The sequence below is a fragment of the Apis cerana genome, linkage group LG7 (assembly GCF_029169275.1).
Source record: "Apis cerana isolate GH-2021 linkage group LG7, AcerK_1.0, whole genome shotgun sequence".
In the NCBI taxonomy this organism is placed as follows: Eukaryota; Metazoa; Arthropoda; class Insecta; order Hymenoptera; family Apidae; genus Apis; species Apis cerana.
Window position 1 is genome coordinate 1,525,838 of NC_083858.1, and position 22,888 is coordinate 1,548,725.

General features: G+C 33.7%; 1 protein-coding gene and 1 long non-coding RNA gene across 5 annotated transcripts in view; one reads left to right on the forward strand and one right to left on the reverse strand.

Annotated features, from left to right (window-relative positions):
* LOC107997692 (ras-related protein Rap1) overlaps positions 1-22,888 on the forward strand; it is a 33,869-nt gene that overhangs the window by 9,661 nt on the left and 1,320 nt on the right. The window contains exons 2-4 of one of the 4 annotated variants that reach the window (XM_062077565.1): positions 8,295-8,407; positions 21,043-21,323; positions 21,832-22,113. In XM_062077565.1, coding sequence (XP_061933549.1) covers positions 21,141-21,323; positions 21,832-22,113 — 465 coding nt within the window. In that variant the 5' untranslated portion in view covers positions 8,295-8,407; positions 21,043-21,140. The remainder of the gene's footprint in view (positions 1-8,294; positions 8,408-21,042; positions 21,324-21,831; positions 22,114-22,888) is intronic. The other 3 variants (XM_062077566.1, XM_062077567.1, XM_062077568.1) reach the window with 3 other exon arrangements.
* Positions 4,158-5,328, reverse strand: LOC114578110 (uncharacterized). Its single transcript, XR_003698748.2, has 2 exons — positions 5,062-5,328; positions 4,158-4,925 (listed from the first exon to the last, which is right to left on the reverse strand). It is a non-coding gene; the product is annotated as an uncharacterized LOC114578110 (long non-coding RNA).

A 22,888-nucleotide genomic window follows, 5' to 3' on the forward strand; every position in this document is an offset into this window, starting at 1 on the left:
TTGGACTTTTGAATTTTGTAAGGTATATAATTGTTTATTTTTAATTTCTATATCAATAGGAATTGAGCTAAGCACAACAGGTTTTGTTGTTTCGTTTATGCTATTTTTGAATAAGAAGAAAATTCTTTTTGTTGATGAGAAAAATGATTTTGATTATTTTTATTATTAGTTTCAATTTGTTTCTATTGTATTCTTAAGTGTTTCAGTCATCATGGTTTTACATTCATTTTTTTTAATTTTTTCGTAAGAATCTTGTAAATTTTTAACAGATTTGTGAATATCTGTTGTATCTTTTTGTGCAAAATATTTGCGAATATGCACATTTTGTTCATTTTCTTTTATAATTTTAGGTTCTACATATTTGTCAATATTCGATATAATTTTGTTTTATGTAACAAAATGTTGAAGTTCGTGCGAGATACCTGTTACGTTGCAGCTCGTTCGTTACGAAATGTCGTCGGTTGCGTTTCCAGGACGTGGAAAATGGCCGAGGCAGGAAGAGGAGAAGGATGCGTTCTCGAAATATTTTATTATATTTCATCAGATTAAAAAAATTAGAAAAATTAGATCCTTAAAACGAACATACTGTCAAAATAATGATTTTAAACTTGTTTAAATTTTAAATTCCTTCGCTTCACGTACAGAGAATCTTTGTGCATGTGAAGAATGAAAGAATTTTAAATATTTTTCTTTATTCCTTAAAACGAACCGATCTCTACATTCATTTGAGGGATAAATTTTTATAAAAAATATATTCGAAATTGGAGGCAAGTGGAAAGGATTATACGAACCGATTATTAACAACCTTCAAATTTTAACTTTCACGGATAAATTTCACGGAACATTTTTAATATTTAATTTGAGAAATAAATCAAACGCCGCGTGTAACGATCGTTGCCGAGATGTTAGATCCGCCACGGTGTGAGATCAGCCTTTATTGGCTGAATTAGAAATTATTAGAGGTTAAACTGGGCCTGGATAGAGAGAGAGAAGTCCAATAAAATAATACATCCTTAAATTCTTTTAGATAACAAATTATCCTTCTTGTTGCGAAATTTTAACAAACGATAATTCTCCTTTTAATTATTTCACATTTCTAAATTCGTTGTTCAATTATAACAATTATTGTCTTTATTATATTTTGATAAATTGGAAATTTCTTCTTTATTAATCTTTACTTTCGTAAGAAGTATTTTATTTCACAACAAAGACCGATCTATCCTTCGAAATGTTCAGAAAGGAATTTCGATCTTGATCTTCTGTATTTCATTTGTTTCCAACTTGATCAATTTGAACTTCATCGAAAACGCAACAACGGGACACGTGTGGATTTATCATCAGCTCCATTTAACATGTTTTTCAATTGAAATTCATTAAACGATTTCGATCGTTTCAACGTTTTACGTTTCAATGTTAAAAGCGTGAGGAAGCGTTACTCGATTTCAATCATTAATCACGATCATTACGCGGATGCTTTGATTTCCATTAAAGCTTCCACTTTATTCGCTTTCCAATATTCTGTGTCTCTACTTCCTCTCAATTTTTCTAATTATTTACCTACCTTATGTCTCTTACTAAATAAAAAAAAAAAAGAATAATCGACCAAGGATCAATCGACAACTTTTCTCTTCCTTTTTACTTATTAATTCGATATTGAAGTTAAAGTATCGAGGAAGCTAATCTTGCGAAACTTTTCAACCCCCTTTATCGACCATATTTACGCGTATAAAATTATTATAATACCCTTTCATGAAAACCATAACGAGAATCTGCCTCTCTCCCATTAGTTCCTTATTTATATTTTTTCTAAACACGGTGTATAATAAAATTTCATATTTTTCCCAAACGATACATTCCCTCCATAGCTCGCGCGATTATTAATTGTTATCCGGGAATAATTTCTCTGGAAATTACATCATCTATGTTCCGATTATCGATTACACGTACAATACAGGTACAAGAGATTTGACGATCAAGATTACTTTGATCCGCTTAGGGGGTGGACAATTACCGGGCGATGTTAATTAGACGTTAATCCTAGATAGAGGTCCTCGTGTGACGATCTCGAGGAATGGAAACAGCACCAAAAATCTGGCTCTCTCTCTCTCTCTTTCTTCAAGAATTTGCGACGATACGAGGCTTTTTGCTGATCTTGCTTCCTTTTTTTCTCTCTGTCGCATCTTTGAGGGGGATTTAAAATGTTAAAACGTGTCAGGATTTGACGTGGATAACGATGAAGGGAAAGAAGAGATCAAGTTGGCCGGGAATGGGAAGGGGGAAATTATTAATTATCATCCTTGGAATGGAATTCTTGTGGGTGGGTCCTTCTTTAGGGAAGCTTATTGAAATTCGATTGAAATTGTGATTTTTCTTTTTCCTTCGGTCAAAGAGAGATTAATTTCGCAGGTAATGAAATAATTGATCCACGAGTTTTTTTTTTTTTTATTTATTTTTATTATTATTGCAAAAGTTCCCATTTCGCGATAATTGGATCGAGATTAAAGGGAATTGAAATTTTTTAATCGAAGAAAAATTAATTAAACTGGAAATCTGGAGTTTCTGGAGCGACAATGAAATTAAAATTGCGCGATTAATATATATATGTACACGAAAAATTAATATTGCAGCGTCGTTGGAATTTTTTCCAACGGAGGAATTTTCAATCTCTTGAAAATAAAAGGATCGCGATTCGCAATTTTAAGAAAGAAAAATTGATTTTTCAAGAAGGCAGAAGAAAACTTTGAAATTGAACATTTTCTTCTTCTTCTTATAATATAATATTCAATTGAAATTAAACCCCGACAACGTATCAACGCAATCTCAAATACGAAATTATAAAAAGATCGTCTTAATGTAATAAATTGCACGATTATTTTCTTAACCACTTTTTTTTCCAATATAATAAACCGTCCTTCGTAACCTTTTCGCCAAATATATTCCAGCCTCTCTCCTGGCAATGATAAAAGAAAATAATAATAATAATAATAATAATAAATTACTATTCCCTCCGCAATTCTGTCTTTTCGAAATCGAATGCCCGTTTAAAGCGAAAAATATTCGAATACCATATTTGGCTTTTTCTCGAATCCGTCCAGGAGATTTGTTGCATTTGCTCGCATTTTATCCTCAACATTTTACCCATCATAATCCTGAATCGAACAAATCCATTTATCGAGATTCTCACGCGTATTGATCTTAATTCGTTTATCAGATAAGATATACCGATAGAAGATTTCGCTTGCTCTGGGCACACCTTAACTCTTCCCAACAACCTTCTATTTTATTTTCAAATTTATTCTCGAAAAAGAAAAATAACCTGTTAATTCATCTCTGGAATATTTTTCAAATTATCGATCGAAAACGACGATGAATATTCGAAGCACTGCTCCAGAAATAGACCAAAGATCTTTCAATGATATATATATATTTTTTAAAAATGAAGAAAGAGAAGGGCGAATCAAAAAGAAAAAGAAAAATCGACCCCGATGTTTTAACTCTCGAAGTCAAGCCCCAATTATCCTCCCTGCGTACGTGTCCATTCGATCGGCCATAAAATGTAAATCGTTCGGAAAGAAAGATTTCTCGAACGATTTCTTGCTGCATCGTTAATTGGGCATCGTTCCCCGTGCGAACGGGACGAGGAAAACGGAGTGGACGATTCGTAGAGGCGTTCCACACGCACTTTCGAATCATCGTTCACGAGGATGACGCGTAATATACGTGTGCCCTAGATGCGCCACACACAGCCCGCACGGAGGCGACTCGCTTCCTGTGCAATCAGGTCCGATCAATTAATGCTCGAGCGCATTCTTGCTCCACGGCATAACGAACCTTGATCGCCGATTAACGCGTCGCCTCTCCAACGTGTCTTGGAAAATGATCCAACGGTTTTCCAGAGAGAGAGAGAGAGAGGAAGGGAAATTAATTGTAGAGAAGAAATTTGGAAAGATTGTTCTTTTTAAATAGGGATGAATATTTATTTAGTGGATAAGGGGGGATGTGAATATTGGGATAGATAGTGGAGTGTGTAAGATTGGATAGAGTGAAGAGGATACACAAGATTGGAAAATAATCTGGCATTGGGAATGGATATCGAAGAGGATAAATATGATAATTATTAGATTATAGGAGGAGACGATGAAAATTTGTATCGAAGATTAAATATTCTACCGATTTATATATATTCTTCGACAAGAAAATTTTTCAACCTTTCTTTCAACGATGTTCCGTGAGTAATATTTTTAAAACGTGAATATAAATTGCAAAGAAGAAAAAAGGGAAATCGTTTGTTCAAATTTCGAAAGCACGGAGCCGTTCCGATATGTCGCGAAACGAAAATTTCGTTCTACGAACGGAAAATGGAATAAAAGGAAGGGCGATAAATTAAACCGGCTTGGTGCCAGGGAAACGTCAAAGAAACGGCATCGGCCACTGCGTTTCGTTCGGCATTCGGATATTCGTGCTGGAGACAACTGGGTCAATCCGCGTCCCAAAAGCGCGAGGCGGCGACCGACGTGACGCTGGAATGACGGAAATCGCTGGCTGGAAGCGGAAATCGCGCTGGAACGTAAGATTATCATAGTTATCGATCGATTGTATTCGTTTCTCTTTTTCGATCGAATTTCAAAAAATTTATCTCAATCGATTGTTTTTAGTGTTTCAAAGATTATTTTAATAATTTTTCGATGCATATATATGGATTAATACAGATATCCAGAAATTTAAAAATTTCCAACGTTACATCTGTAGTATTGGAATTGTTCCAATTTTTTTTATAATGCGGAGATGTAATAAATTAATTTCTCTGTGTTCGGAATTTATTGACGATCCTTGATGGTACGAGGAAACGTGTAAAAATTTCGTGGAAGATATCGTAAAGATATATCGTCGAAATTCAATTTCGGTATCGAAATCTTGTCTTAATCCTGTTAAAAAAAATTTGTAATATTATAAATATTGAATATATATAAATATAATAAAAAATAATGTATAAATGTATAATTTATAAATATTGATAAAAATTTTTTAAATATTTCTTTTTAAGGCCTCTACGATATTTACTACTGTATAACAATAGCACTTGTGTCCACTCTGTTAATATTTGAAAACGATTCCTTTCCTCAAACCGTATTCATTTAAACATCCGACCTCTAAGAGCGTCGGAATAGTAAAAGCGCTCGTAAACGTCGCCGCTCCCTTATATACATTTCGATTCCCCCCACCACTACTCCTAGCGCTCGGTTGCGTTTACGCGCGATTATTGCTTTCCAGAATAACTTATTAAAATTATACGTAATAATTGATTAATTTTAACAATACTACGATAATTCTAAATTACAATTCTTCGCTTCTGCGTGCATATATTTTATCTATTATTGTTTATTGATTTACGATAAAATTTTTAAACAGTTATATCTTGTTATTTCTCCATGTTACATTAAAATGTTTCCACTTTTCTTTTCTCTCTCTCTCTCTTGCGTAACGTAAGAGATAAGAATAATTTGAACTTGTTAAAATATTTATTTTTACAGACACGAAAAAATAAGAAAATAATATTTGAAAATTTTATTTGATTATATATAAATTATTATTATTATTATATTGATAAATATATTTATACAAAAGATACACGTTTTAATAAGTCTAAAATATCGTCAAATCGATCGTTTGTTAATTTTTCCCTTCTTATTTCGAATCTCTTTCGAATCTTTTTCTTTTCTTTTCCTATTTCTTTTGTGATCATTTCGTTCGTGCCGCAGTCTTAGAAAAACGGCGGATGACGCCTCTGGACTGAAAATAAAAATGAGCACACTTGTGTTACGTGTAGGCTGGTATTCGTGGCGTGAATTTTTCAAATCCGCCCACGTTACGATTATTTTTTCAACTCGTCCCATTGCCTTCGTCGCGTGAACGAAGCGCAACAGCGAAAATATTCATCTTCGAGCGTGTTAACGGAATCTCCAAATAACACGGAATATATTAATTATTTTTTCGATGCGCCTCGTAAATTTTACGTATTGAAAACGATCGCAGAGTAATGTTATTCGTGGAAAAGAAGATACAGGTTACGTGCAATAATCACGAAAAATATAGTCGTCCATCCGTTTCCAATGGATTCGGTTGTTTCGATTTTAATTATCATTTTCGTAATGGAGCCTTGGTATGAAATTAGAAGCGGAGAGACGTCTCGTAGACGCATCTGACGCGATCTACTTCTTAAAATATCTCGGTTGAACTGGGCCGTAATTACTACACATTTCTTATCGTGAATTACGAAATAAGAGATTTTTTTCTCTTTTTTCAGAGAAGAAGATTCTTGATAAATAACAATACGTAATTTGAAGTATCGCTCTTTATACGAAGATCGATAATATCACGCGTTTAATGATATTTATTTAACACGGATGACTCAAGTAATACATCGATATCACGTTCAATTTTTCCTTTTTTTTTTTTTTTGGTACCCCATTTCCTCCTGATGATCCATTGTAAAGAGAGTGAATGGCCAAAGAGGCTAAGAGCTCGTCGTGGTTGTTAAAAGTCTTTTGTAGGGTACGAAACTTGTTAGAAGCGGTTCATAATGCTTTAATGGACCGCTGACAGCGTCCTTAATTAGCGAGTGGACGAAAAAGTCAATAATAATACCGACTAATCTTCCGTAAAAATGGCAGGCTATAAAACAGGAGGTTAGATTGTGCTATCATTCTCCACTTTTATTTTTCCATATTTTATTTTATCTTTTTCCCCTTCCTTCCTTCCTTCCTCTCTTTCCCTCTTCCTCCCCAAAGAGATGAAAGGAAAATTAATTCGAATAATTCAAGACACGGACTTTACATTCATCGCCCATTCCTTTCTCCCCTTTCAAAAGCTGAAAGAATTTTTTCAATGCTTAACTGTTATTTCAGTTTCGATTTAACGTTCGAAAAATTATTCCTTATCGTAAACACTCATCCAAGAAGCATACTGTCACGTTAGCACATTGTAAAACTTGGAGTAACGACGCCGTGGCAAATAACCGGAAATCGAGGAGGGAACATACCGTAAAAACAAAGAGGCGATGACGCGACGCAAGCGAAACGCGTTAATTCTTCAGCTCGCACGATCGAAGTATAATTCCTCGCGAGTTGGAATCGAGATGAGTCAGCGAGGGAGAGCGCATGCTGACGCTGAAACACGTTATTTCTTTTTTCTCTCTCTCTCTCTCCGTTTCCTCTACCCTTACACTCCTTATATTCCATATATGGAGAATATACGAGTTTTTCTGAAAGATATTTTTATAATATATATATATATATATACGATGGAATTATCACTTTATATATATCGTTATATAACCGAAAAAAGATAAAGTCGTATCAAGATTGATTACGATATATCGTAGAAGCAGAGTTGAGAAAACAAACGAGATGACGAAATTAGTGGAAGAATTTGGAGGAAGAAGAATTTTTTCTCTTTTACTTGAAAAATATCCCGATAAAATAACGTGGGATACGAAAGATACAATAATTCTCACGATTTAATTTCGTAACTCTGAATATATATATATATATATATATTTTAAATTTACACGTTTCTGATGATATTTGATAAAAGAAACGAGGGAGATAAATTCTCTCGATACTCTGCTAAGAGAAATTTTTCTTCGACCGACTCGATCGATCGTTTTATAAATCGTTCTGCAGGAGATAACACCGAGTGTATTAAATTGTAATGGAAGCATGCCGTGAGAGGAATCCTCTCGAAGGATCTTAACGCGGGGCAAGCGAGCAAAGGAAGGAATCTGTAGCTTGTTCAGCAATGATTAAACTCCAAAGAATCAACTTACTTCTGACATAGCGTCACGCCACGGGGAATATAATAACGTGCCCCTTAAATATAATAATCCTTGCAACGTTGGAACCTTTCCAACATAATCCTCGCTTCCCAATTTTTACAATTCCAAGAAATTTTCTAAAAACGATTGGAAAACTGGAGGGAAAATATATCAAATTAATCTTAAATTTGAGCTTTTCGATTGTTTGATCGGCTCGGTTGATTTTATATAAGATTCATAAAATGAAATAAATTTTTACGAACGATAGTAATAATTGTTGCAAGAGAAAAAAGGAATCGAACACGAATCAGATTCGCGTAATTCAAGCTCACGGATACGGTTTAACTTATGACACGATATTTTGATACAACTCTACGTCTCTTAATTTAAACGCCACTTATCTTGCTTTTCCAAGTATTTAACAAGAAACAAGATCTTAAACATCAGATTTCTTTACACGTCTCCATTGTTCCCGTTTCAGAGAAGTGGCGTTGCGTGAATTAGCAAGAAGAGGGTGGCAAGGTTGAGCGAAGGTGCTCGACTCGAATATTCTTCTAGTGGCTCATCGATTGCGGTTCCCTTCGTTTCCTGACGGTGAGTTTCTTTAACGAATTTCACGCATTAAAATTCAACTTTGACTCGTTTGATCCCTTACGGTGAGTAAAACCATGCTGCAGAAAGAAATCAAAAATATACAAAACGAGAAAAATTATTGATATAATGATCTCTTGAAGGAAGGAACCTTGTCTGATTTAACAGAAAAAGGGGAAAAAATCCGAAAACACTCGCATTTCAAACGTTTGATCGAGAAGGAAAGAAAGAAACGACAAATTTTTCGCGTGTAAACCAACAAACTACCCCTTTCCACCCCCTTTCCCGGAACCATAATCCGCCCATAAAATCCACCATGCGTCAATATTTGCAAAGAGGCTGGCGAGTGGCCGGCACAATGAACTCTCTGCAAACGTAGAGACTGGGTGCCTGGGTGTTTATGTTAATTAGAAGCCGTCGTTGGGGTTGAAAATGCAATTGGCCGCCTCTCCGCGAAACAGAAATTGATCCAAGCCTCGCCCTCCCTCCTTCAGCTGCAATTCCACGCGTGAATCACATATAACGAGGAATATTCAAATTTTTTCGCAATTTTCACGTGTCCTTTTATCGAGGCGCCGCTGGAAACGCGCCTTGTTCTTTCAAAGATCGATCCTTTCACGCCTCGCGTTTTTTTATATCCTGATGGAAACAGGGGGAACAGGATGGATTTTTCACAAGATTTTGGATTTAAACTTGGAGGAATTGTTTTTTGAAGAATATCGTTGCGAATATTCCTTTGTGCGAAGTATTTTGAAAAAAAGAACGATCAAGTATCGCAAAAGTGATCGGAATCGATACGTCTCTTCCGCTCATTCATCCACTGCTACCTTTCTCTAACGGTTGTAACTCATCTCTGCGGATATATCACGATAAAAAGCGCGATATCTTGGCGTAAAAATTACTTCCTCGAGCACTTGGCGAGTGCAATTTATTTCAGCGACACCGATGGGTAAAGAAAAAAAAAAAAAAAAGAAAGAAAGGAGAGGGGAGAAAAAGAAAGGAAGGAAGAAAGTGTCGGAGGAGGGGAGGGTGGTTGGGTCTCGCCTGTAATGCGAATAGTAATCCAATTTCCGTCGCTTTAATAGAAATTGCTTTGAGGATTATATAATTTTTCCAGATTTAAGAGCCGCGCCAGTTTTACCCTTGATCACGCAAATTTACCTTCGATCGCGACTCTGTGATCAGAAACAATTTTCCTCCGATGCGAAAAAACTTGGGGAATTTCTTGCAAAAATTTGATTCTTTGAAAAAAACCTTCGAGGCGTAAAAACTTGGCCGAAAAACTAAGATTATTTATCGAGATATTTTTAGTAAAAAAAAAAATGGAGACTGCGTATAATTAAAGTCTAATGAAAGAAAGAAAAGGAGGTTCCTCGAACAACCCTTATTCTAATATAAGCCAACGAGATTATATCGGGTCAAACCGATATATATTCTTTTATTTTCCTTTCCTTTATCTATCAGATTTTTCAAACGGATTAATCGATAAAACGATTCCCCATAAAAATTCATCCATTCGAAAAATAACTTTCTCCAACTTTCTCGGCCCTCAAATCGATCCAACTTCTCCTCGAACCAAGATTTCCTGTTTCTACTTCTACCGACAATATGAAACGGTTAAGAAAATTTAAGAAAATTGTTAAGAAAATTAAGTTAAGAAAATTTCTTTTTGGCGAGAAAAAAAGAAAAGAAAAGAAAAGAAAGAAGAAACTTCTTACGGCTTCGTATATCGGGTACATGGAAGGATTTTCGCGTTTCATAACGCGCTTTTTCAATGCCGTGGAAATTCCCTGCGCAAGGTGAACGAGAGAGAAATCGCTCCTCGAGAAAATCCTCCTCTGTATATTTGTTACGCGCTTACCCCGTGACTTCTGAATCCGTTTTCGATTTCCTCCTCCTCCACCCTGTTTCCATTATTGCCCGTTTTATTCAACGATTTTTCTCCAATATCGATCGAGTAATTTTTCTTTAATTTTAGGTCACGGTTAAACAAACGGATAATTGGATTCGTTATCTTAGTTTTGATATCTGCGTCGATTTTCTTGTAATTTTATATATATATTTTTTAATTATCGATTGTTTGGAATGTGAGATAGTTTCGATTCGTTTATTCGATTTTAGTTTGGAATTGAAATTGATTCAACGTTAAGGTTAATTCTGATTCGAATTATTATACTAGTTATCTAATTTAAGTTTTAAGTTTTGAAATAATTGTTAAACGCGTTGGAGCAGAATTTAAAATTGTTTGGATTAAAGAATTAAGGAGATGCTTTAAGACTCTTTTTTTTTTTTTTTTAATTTATTCAACGTTCCGTTTTTAACATCGACGATATAGCTCGAGAGAGTTATTCATCTCAAAAAAAAAAAAAAAAGTGCCATCGATACATGCATATGCTTTTTCATCCCCTCCTTTCGAATCAATTCATCGAGTTCGAAAAATCAAACACTCGAACCATCCCAAGTATCGACCTAAAAAAAGAAAAAAATACCAAGACAGGATAACCAATAACGAGTTGAAGTAGAGATGCGGAAAGGATGAAATTAATAAATTAAACGAATTTGTATATCCGTGGAATTTCGTTTCAAAAAAAAAAAAAAAAAAAATCGAATATTTCTCATAAATTTTTAACCCGTAACGGAAGAGAATCGTCCAATTAAGAGATTGAAATAAATACGAAATAATACATTAAAAATACTTAAATTCTTTTCTCTTTCTCGAAAAAACATTTTCCCCGATTTTACAATACCAGCGTCGTATAACATTAAATAAAAAAATATTCCAAGAGGAGGAGAAGAAAAGATAAGAAACAAGTTTACGTTACACTGAAAAAAAGAAAAAATACAATTCGTCTTCATCAGAGAGTTTCGACTCGAAGAAAATTTTTCTCTTCTCGAGAGCGGCCCACTCGAAGGCGCCTCGATGATATCCGGGAAAAGAAAAAGGAAAAAAAAGGAGACGGCCTAAAGGAATTTCACCCGCGGCGCGATTATGCATCGTAGGCTCTGATCTTTCACGAGGACCGTGGAGAACCAACCCTCTTCTTCCCCCATCCCGAAGTGTTTCGCGCACAATGATACGACGCAGAAATCATTCGGAGATGAAAAATGGACGACCGAGAGAGAAGCGGCCTCTTCGCTTCGCCGCTTTCTCTCTCTCTTTCTCTCTCGCTCGCTCGCTCGCTCTTTCTTTCTTTCGCTCTCGCTCTTTCTTTCGCTCTCGCTCTTTCTTTCTTTCGCTCTCGCTCTTTCTTTCGCTCTCGCTCTTTCTTTCTTTCGCTCCCGCTTTTTCTTTCGCTCTCGCTCTTTCTTTCGCTCGCTCGCTCGCTCGCCTTAACGGATACCGAGTCCCTGTGACACAGTTTCGCACAATAGAGCAGTCCACCGTTTTCACTCCCTGATCCACCCCTTCCCTCGGCCATTCTTCCTCCCCGTCTTAAAGGTATCCACACACCTCCGACGTTCATTTTTAATCGCCCTTGCCCTTCGCCGATCTCGTATTAAACATCGGGGAAATTTAATTGGATAACGACGAGGAAAGTTGGAAATTGGGGATGGAAGATGTTTGATGGGTTGATTTCTTCGTTCGTGAAGATGAGAGAGGGTAATGATGATCTTAAAAGAGTGTTTCTTTTAATTTTTCGAGAAGAAGTGATAATTTTCGATCGTTTCGAAGGAAGGGAGGCGATTACGATTTTGATTTATTCGTTAAAAAATAATTGGAGAGGACGAAAGGTGATGATAAGTCTCGAGGAAATTTTTGTGTAATATTTAATTAAGGATAGCTTAGTTCCGTGTCTCGAAGGAAAATGTTGCACGAATGTTTTTTAGATTATTTTCTTTGGAGAGGAATGATCTCTTGAAGCAGATGTTGATTCTTCTCAGATAAGCAATGATACGGAATATCAAGAATATGTATGTATGTAAATAACGAGATGTTGTTGAGATATTTTTCTTCCGAGAATTTCAGCTAGATTCCTACGAAAAGTTCAAAACATAATACTTCAATGTACACAGAATAAGAGAACGCAATACTTTTGCAAATATCGTAGATTTTCTTTCCATTCTCGTATCAAGGGTCCCTCTGTATCACTGCTGATACTGCTTTCCACCCGTTATAACGTTGGAAAAAAAACATTCATCTTGTTTCCCGACCACGACGTTTAATTTAACCGAACAATTTATGCCGTTATGCAACAAGATTTTTATCTCGATCCATTTTTAACCTCTGATACATCGACCTCGATTAATTACTTCGATCTCGAATGTATAATTTCATCGTGGATTTCTATTTTTCATATCCGCACGCGTTTGCTCTTGTCGTTTCCATTAGCTGAATCTCCGGAAGGAAAAGGAAAAATAAAAAAGAAAAAATCCAACGATGTCGGGTCAGGTCAGGTCGATTCTGTTATACTTTTTTAGTAAAAAGAAAAAAAAGAAGAAGAAGAAGAAGAAAAAAGTGGAAGGAGGGAAGTGAGAAATTGCATAGAAAAACAGGAGAGCCAACTTTAGAGTGAAAAAGAGAACTGAAATAATCGCGCATGCGCCCCTGCCATTTTTTTAAATAATCGAGATATCGATCTTCGAACGCAACACGTCTTGCCTCGTGATTCCAATAATTGTCGAGGGAAATTTTTAAAAATTATTCCATCTTGTTGCATTTAAAGAAAGAAAGGGATAATGTTAATTGTCTTTTTGGTATCATTCCTTCATATTTCGATCCAAGTTTGCTAATAAAATTTTCCCGTAGGGATAATAAGAATGTTGCGCGTTGGTGAGAAACGGAAGAAACTTTGAGTTTGTTGAATTTCACGGGACAGGATGTCGCGAAGAGGAGCGAAAAATAGCGACGAAACTCTCGGACAAGCGATAAAATTAGCCGAGTCTCGGTTTTCACCGGGAGAAAAGTCAAGTAATTTAAGATTGGATCCTTCCTAAACTTTCCTTTTAAATCATTAATAACGCCTTTAATAATTCGACTGGCATCGCATATTTCAACAACATTTATAAATCCTCTTCAACCCCTTACTTTCTTATATTCTTTTATTTTTACAAACCTGTTGAACAGCCAGAAACGGTTAACAAAACAATCAAATCACTCTGAATTATATCTTATCGATATAACCTTGATATTAAAAAAAAAAAAAAATACAAAAAGCAATTACTCGAACACTTAATAATCCAAACAAAATATCTTGATTCAAATTCATTTCAAAATTTAATTTACTCGTGCAAATGACTCGATAATAATTGAGACACGAAAAACAGAGAAGAAGGGGGCAGAAAAAAATAAATAAATAAAAGAGCAATTCATAAATGGAATTTCATCATCATCGTCATTTTTTTTTTTTTTCAAATGTGTGTCACGAGTGTGTTGCGCGATATTTTCCACCGCGTTTCACAGAAGGAGGAGGGAGAGAGAGAGAGAAACAATAGTTGGCCGCGCAATTAGCGTGCCGTTTTTCCTTCGCGTTATTCTCGAAACCAATTAACGGTCCGTTGATTCGGGACTCCGCGTATTACGAGCTTGAAAAGACCGATGAGCGTGCTCTCGATCGCGTGAAAATCGCCGGCCAACCCTCCTTCCAACGCCATCTTTGCAATAAAAAAGAAGAAGAAGAAGAAGGAACGAAATAATCTCAAATAATAATAATAATAATAATAAAAATGTTTGTGTGAGAAAGTGATTTCGATTTATGCAGGGATGTAATAACGCCCCCTGGAAAATTAGGGGATCGAGTTAATTGAATTAATCTTGTAATTTAGAAAGGCTTTAGGGGGATTCTAGATATTGTATGTTGGCAGGTGTATGTACAAGGTAACAAAGTTTTAATAATTTGTAATTTATATAAGGGAGCGAGTTTAGGAATATTAGGAATATAGGTGTTAACTGATGTTATGTGTATTTGATTTTAGGGGCTGGTTTGTAATTTCATTGGACTTTTCACGTGTTTGTATTCTTATTTGATAAGATTATTATTGAACATTGTTGTACAATGTTGTAATGACTCGAAAAACTGAAATTACAATCCTGATTTAAATTCTACAATCACTCGATTAGCGTCAACGGTACAATTTTGTTCGATCCAACAAGCCTCGATTTTTCTCCTTTACATCCGTATCTCTTTATCCACGACAGTTAACCACGCTCTCCACTCAATTAGCATCTATGGATCATCATTTCAACCTGACTCACGGCGACATCAATGGTGAACTCGTGAAAATTAAATCGCCTGCGGCGTGCGATCAATCTTTCAATTTTCGTTCGAAAAAAAAAAAAAAAAAAATACACGCCTCTGTTTTCCATCTGAATGCGATGATGTACCGTCCACTCAAATGGATCATCGTATAACCGAGATCCTAAATTGAAAAATCATGCGATCGTTTATCCATAAATGTAGGCCTCGTGTCTCTAATTCTTCAAAAATTCTAATTCTAATTTTAAGAATTAAGTAATTACTTTTTCAAACTTTAAAATTGTTCAGTTTAATTAATTAAAGGCTCCAATTTTTCAGTGTAATTTTTAAATAGTTTTCAATCCTCCAATTTCGAAACAATGAAATTTACAAGTTTTTAACAAAAGTAATGCAATTTTGCATCTATAAGATAATCTTTATTCGCATATATCTTGCATCGACAACCTTGAACCAACACTTTTGAATTAATTCCTCTATTTTTTGTTCAATTGAGCTGATGATATAACTTATTACCATTCCGTATAATTAATAAAAGTCAATTATTTATATATATATATATATCGAAAGAATTCGATTTCTTTTTTTTACATAATTCCATGTGATAAATTAATTAAACCGATTAATTTTATTTTTTGAGAATCTTTTCACATTTTCTTCACTGAATATTTCTCGTGGAATATAAACAATTTTATATAAATTGTCGTGCGAAACGTTTCTTCTTCTTTTTTTTTTTTTCTTTCGATGGAAGAAATTTAGACGTCGCGTGCCTGCGCATTAAAAGGCCGCAATTGTCTCTGGCGGACATCTTGACACTGATGCGTTTAATTAAAGGCGATGAAGGTTGATCAGGGTTCATCAAAGTCGAGTGACGAAAATGACACTGTCGACTGGTACTCTAAAAAAAAAAAAAATCGAGCGATCCGCGAAAGAAGATGACGGAATAAAAGAAAGGAAACTCGGATCTAATACTTTTGATAAATTTCAAATTAAACCTTTTTTCATCTACGATTAATCCATTCCACGAATTCTATAATTATGTTTATTTTTAAAATTACCTCTCTAAGAATCTTTCGAGATTAAAAGAAAATATCCGCTCATACATTCGATTAATCTTTCAATTCCATCTCTCTTACGATCTAAATTCCAATCTCCAACCCTTTCGATACGCTTTCATTCCGCCCGAGCGAGTCAATTTTTCCCGCGCCAAGAGCGCGTTATCTGTCGCTTTCAAAAGAAATCCCCAATTCTTGAATCTCTTCGAGCGACGAAGAGGAGGAGAGACGAGTGGAGGGATGTTTTAATTGTTGGAAATTCGGCCGCGGGGCGGGAGGGTGGCCTATAAATTGGGTCACGGGTCGAACGTCCTCTGCGGACCAGTATGCGGATACCGATATATTTTTCGCCAACGGAGAGGGGGGAGAAGTTTTTTGGACGCGTGCCAAAAAGGGATAGGCTCGATTCCATCGACTTGTTGCTGATACACGACTCCGATCCAATTAGAGGATGATCGTTCCCGTCATGCGATTTCATCAATTTCTTTCCAATTTTTTTTCCCCCCCTTCCCTCCATCGCGATATCATTCCAACGACGATATTACTCGATTTATCTCGATTTTTGAATTTCGAATTTTTAAAGTGATTAATTTACGTATATTTGGATGGTAAATTTAATTTAATAAGAAAAAATTACTTTCTCGATTTTTCAAAAATGGAAATGAAGGAAACTTGGGGATTCGTGAGAGAAAGATTGGCTCGACTGAAACGCGACTCTTTTTTTTTCTACTCATCCTATACGTTAGCTGAAAACAGGGTTAATTGCAGTCCACGAGCTATCAAGTATACAGTCGTGAAATTCTTGACCTGCATGCATAAAATCGCTTTGATCAGGAATTCGAAGAAGCTGGACATCCCGATCGCTTGTGTTAAGCTTCCAGTCGGTCGCTCCTCTCCTCCTCCTCCTCCTCTCCCTCCAGTCTCTCTCTGTTTCTCCGAAATTTCGGATTATTCCTTGGATATCTGGATTATTTGAATATCGTCCAAGCGTTCGAAATATTTTTAATTGTAATTTTATTCAAAGTACAGGGAATCGATTGCACAAATCGATGTGAATTTTTAATTTATTGCGATATCGAAATATTTTGTCTCTGATTTTCTAGAATAGATAACGATCGATATCTGGATTTATTAATGCGATAGCATATTTTGATTATTCGTTGGAGACTACATTCTTTGATTTCGTCGAATTTAGAGTTATTTTGGAGTTTCGATATGATCGAGAATAATATTAGAATTCCGATATATATATATTCGAGCATTTCAATTCCGTTACATAAATCCAAAGTATCTTATAAATTCGATTCCATTGCGATATATTTTTAGTATTCTAATTTTATCGGATATCGGCGACAACAAAAATTCCCCGACGAATTTCGAATATTCCATTAGCTTCAATACTATTCCAACATAATATTTCAATCAAAATCACACTTCTATTTCATTTTCCCAACAACCAAAACCGCCATTAAAACCTCAATTTTAACCCCCTACTCTCTCGAATACCTTCACAATTTCACAAGCACCATCACCAGAAGTACAGCCGTACCGTCTAAAATTACTTAGGAAACCGTTTCGAATATTAAATTACTCCGCCAGTCTCCGTCCACCCCTTTTCATCAATCTCAACGTCCCTCTCGCTCTAAAATATCGATATAGAGCGAGAAAATCGAACATGCCCACGTGACTGTTGCAAATGGAATCGTTCAACTCGTAGAAGTGTCTTCCTTCCACGAAAAGGGAGCCCAACACTTCACTACCAACCAACCGACCGACCTTCTTCCCTCTTCCCAACTAACCCTAGAAACGCTTTAACCCCTCTCCAGAGGCTGCATGTTTTCATCGAGGGTCGGTTCAACTGAAAATACGGTTACATTTTCTCGTTAAATATTATACCGAGGGAAAAAAAAGTATTAGCTCTGGTTAGCGTATTAAAAATGTGGATAAAAATGTGAGCTTTGGGAGCGTGAAAGAATTGTTTAATATAGGACTTTGATGTGTAATAAATTTATAAGAGGTGAATTTTTGAATCACGCAGAATGGAAATGTTTTATTTTATTTGACTTGGATGAAGAATAGAGTTTAAACGGATGGGTGATTTTAAGAAAGAAAATTGATCAAAAATGCAAGTTGAACAATTTGGAGGAATTTATATTACATTGTGTGGGATCTTGTTGTTAATGGGATGTTTTATATTTGATTGTAGAAAATTTTTGAAAATTGTGTAAGAGTTGGAAGGTAAATACTGCAAGATAAAATTTTATGCATACTTGGAAAGTGACATCAAAGAAATGATACGTAAACTGCTATCGAAAAATGTAGGAAAAATATATTACATTTTTCAAAGTTGTTTGATTGATTATATTATTAAATTTCAAATAATTCCATTGTATATTTAGAAAGAATTTCTTTATTAATTTTTTAAACAGATCCTTTCAATTTTAATGTTGCTTAAATTAAAGATTATGAGTTCATTTTAATTTAAGGTTATATCTTCTTTAAGAAATTATTTCATCGTTATTATAAATTATTTTTATCAAAGGAATCTTTTTAATTCGATGTAATTCTATTTCAGATGAAAAAATTTTAATCAAAAAATTGAATATATAACATGAAATTCTTTAAAAAAATTAAATTTCTTAAAATTTCTCATAATTATCTCGTACTTTTTAAACTTGTTAAACGAACGTTTTTAATTTTAATATGCCTTAAATAAAAGAATATGAATAGATTGAGTGTAAGATTCTCTTCAAGTCGAGATACTGTTCCCAGAACTCGTAGTATCTTGAAAGAGACGTGGGTAACGTAAGCGATCCCATTCATAAACCTAAAATCAATGACGGATTGGTAGAAGGAAATTCGTGGCTGCGGATTGGACGCATATCGTCGCCATGATGGCATCACTGGCCAATCCCTGTGTTCGCCTCGTTTTCCACAGCTTCTGCACTCGTGGCCGACTCTTTCCTTCTCTCTCCATTTCCCAAGCTTCTTTGTCTTTTCTGTCTTCCTTTGTTTTTATATTTCCTTGATTCTCTTCTTCTTTCTTTCTTCTGTTTAGCATTTCAAAGCTAGCGGTTTATCGTTTTTTTTTTCTTTTTAGGATGATTCTTTTAGGATGAACTTCTTTTCTCTAGAATTTTCCCTAGATTTAGCATCCAATCAGATTTCTCTGGATTTTTTTTGTCTAATGTTGTAGTATTTGCTTTTGATTTTATTATATTTTTTACTTTTTCGGTATAGTTTTAAAAAGTTTCGAGTCTTTTCCACTTCTCGTTATATTTCTTTATTTTCGATTTCGATAATCGCAAGATTCGATCAATCTTGCAAAAATTTTTATTTATTGTAAACGTTTATTTAACTTATATATATTAATTTCAAATCTAACCTAAGCAAACGAAACTTAACCTAAATCAATACAAATTTAAAACAATTCAATTTTCGTTTGTAAGTGTAATCCAAACTTAATATAAATTTAATCAAAATGTAATTGAAATTTAAACCAAATCTAAATTTATCCAAATTTAATTCAGGCTTAACAAAAACCTCGGATATATGGATTCACATCTCAGAACTTTGACACCTAACCTAAATTTTATCCAAACATCAAGTATAATTCATACCAGAGTCGACATTGTTTCTCCTAGAAGTAATCCAACATAGAATCTTTCTTCCTAAGACAGTACATAAAACGTGTTCCAATTCTCATTATGACGAGTCATTCACATTGCAATTCAGTGAGTTTGTCTAGTTTTTAAGACAAATGGCGCATTGCGTGCACCGGACAGGCGCAGTGCGCTAGCTAAACGATGAACCTAAGAAACTTTGAAAGCAATCTCGACACGTGAATTTGAACCATGAATCTCTTCGATCGAATGTTAAACGCCCTGAATGTCAAATTTGACTTGATACCTAACTATATTGTTCTTTTTAAGTCGATAAAATAGTTTTATTAATTATTAATTGACTGTTTTCAACGAGCACTTGATTAATATTAAATCAATCGATATATATCGATATAACGTAAAATATAAAGCATTTCGATAATCGATTTATTATTATCTGTCGCGAAGAAATTAGGGCGGCAGATTTAAAATATTTTCTATTTAAATTTTTTCATGTAAAATATACATTTATTATGATCAATAGATATTCGTATATAGAGACAAAATATTGATCATTCTATTATTATAAAATAATTAAAATTTAAATAATTTTAAAATTAATAAAAATTTTCATTAATCATTTTTCAAAATTTCAAATTATATTAGGAATATTTTCTTTTATTTATTTATGTCTTTTTTTTTCTCAACACAATCAGCACAATCAGTCAACGCAATTGATTTGATTTATTTAATCCATTTTTTTTTCGTTCTCCTCATGACAAAATTCTTTTATATTTTTATTTAGCTCACCGATTTAAGAAGAAGAATAAACAAAATATAAAATGAAAATATTAAAGCACAAAAGCTTATAAAATATTTTTATTCTTTCTTTTTTTTCCATCATAGAAAAAAGATGCAAGTAGCGAAAGAAACGATTGTGATTTTTATTAATTCACGAAAAAATGGGAGAGAGGATTAATTCGAAGTGATTTACAATAACTATTATCGTCTGTGTAGGAAGGGGAAACCGGAAATGCGACGTTATATTGTTCTGTGGCTCTATGAAAAAAGTGGGTGAACCCCTCGGGCAGACTATCCTTCATTTACAAACAAAGGTTCAGGAAAAAGTTTTTGAAGCGAAGACAATGGAATCGTGGAAAAAGCACGCAGAACTCTCGATCCTCTTTTTCACCCCTTTCTCTCTCTTTCTTTCTCTCTTTCTCTATCTTTTTTTTTTTTCCTATCATTCATCATGAATGAAATTTCGTAATTCCATCTCTGAGAAATCTTACGTTTCGTAGAGAATGAAAATATTTTATGGTTTTAATTTGGATTTCTAGTCAGATATTTTTTAACGTTGTATAAAAAGAATTGGATTACGAATTTCTGAGAAAATTTTCAATCAGAAAAACGATCCATTTTATATATAATTTATAATACAAATACGATTTGAAAAATATATTATAAAAATCGTGGGTTTCTATCTTCATTTTTTTTACATTTCATATTTTAAATAAAATAATTTTATCATTATAAAATGTTAGTTTTAAAAAAATTCAACGTGAAAATTCAATAATATTAATTTCTAAAAAAAAGTAAAAAAGAAGAAAGCAAAAAAGTTAAATGAAAATGAAAAAAAAAATTTAAGGAAATTTAAAGGAAAGTTAAAGATATAAAAACTTTAGGATATATGCATAAGAAATTATAAAAGTTACTAAATGAAAAAGTAAAGAAAAAAAAGTTGACAGGCGTAAAAGAGAAAGGAAGTAAAAGTACCCTTTTGTCATCAGCAGGTCTGGTGTAACTGAAAGCAAAGAGGAGCAAAACGTGGCGGATTCGGTGACCCCTCGGCTGTGACCAGAGGCGCACAGAGAATTAGGGCAAGGAAATGCGTGAATATAAAATAGTAGTGTTGGGCAGTGGAGGTGTAGGCAAGTCCGCCCTCACTGTCCAGTTCGTACAAGGAATCTTCGTCGAGAAGTACGATCCGACGATCGAGGACAGTTACCGCAAACAGGTCGAGGTCGACGGTCAACAATGTATGTTAGAAATCCTAGACACAGCCGGAACGGTGAGTTTTCTACCATATTCTTTACACTATCATTTTAGTCATTATTTCATCCATAAAAAACACTATTAAAGAATGGTATAATTTAAATTGTATAATAAAATTACTTTAAAGATATTTTTTGAAATTTCTTTTAAAATATTTTTTGTTAATTTAATTAAATTTTATATATACAATAAAATAAAATAATAAATTCTAAATAATATTTTTTTTCTATATATAAACAGATAATAATTTTAGATATTAAGCATTATATATTTTATATAAAATAATTTTTCAAATACCATAATATTTTAACACATTATTAAAAAACATCTTAAGAGAACTAGCATCTTGGAAAATTATAAACCTTCTCAAGATAGCAATCCAAAAGAAATTTCAATTTATTCTCGATTAAACTTCTGAAATTAATGATCTTTATTTAAAAAAAATTATTTACCTTAAGTTCACAAAAGATTGTGTATTCTGAGATAGAGATCATAAATTAACATCTCTCTACTTCTTCTCACAGGAACAATTCACAGCTATGAGGGACCTTTACATGAAAAATGGCCAGGGATTTGTATTAGTATATTCGATAACGGCGCAATCGACATTCAACGACTTGCAAGATCTCAGGGAGCAGATTCTACGGGTGAAGGACACAGATGACGTGCCTATGGTGCTGGTGGGCAACAAGTGTGATTTGGAAGATGAGAGGGTAGTGGGCAAAGACCAGGGCGTCAATCTTGCCCGGCAATTTAATTGCGCGTTCATGGAGACTTCTGCCAAAGCCAAAATTAATGTTAACGATGTAAGTAGTAGATACAATTCAGAGATATGTATGTTAAATTTTTTTAGAATCTTTTTTAGTTCTAGACGAATAAAAAAAAATCATTGTGCTATTACAGTAAATAACAGTAATTGATTGAACAGAGATGTCTGAGAGAACTATTGTTGATTTTGAATAATACTATGTGTAGGAGTTCAAAACCGTTACAAAGGTTGAGGTATTCTAATTAAATGTGGGAATGTAATAGCCTAAGTATAAGAATGATTCACACGATACTATTTTCTAAAGTGTGTATAAAACAGTGCTTAAAAAAACAAAAGAAAAAACGAAAAATTATGAGAATCATTTAATCATATCTATTTCCATTATTTTGATTAATTCAATATGTAAAATTTATATTATATAAACTCAATATTATTGAAAAATGTAAATAAAATATAAATTATTTATTGTTTTAATTTAAAATAAAAAAATAACTTTATTAGAGTAATAGGTATTATAGAAATTTACTACAAAGATTAAAAAAATAACTTGTTATAATACTATAAATAATTTAATTCTCTTAAACTTCAAAACTTTTTTTAAAATTATAAAATATAAATAAAAAAATAATAATAATCATGTCAATTTTATTTCATAATTGTAATATTAATTGTAATAATATAAAAAACAAAATTCAGTAATATAAATTAGAAAAATTACAAATAAAATGATTCTCAATAAGTTAATTTTATATTAAAAACTTTCTCTTTATGAAAAATTTTAAAAATAATTTTGTCGAAATTTTGTCTTAGAA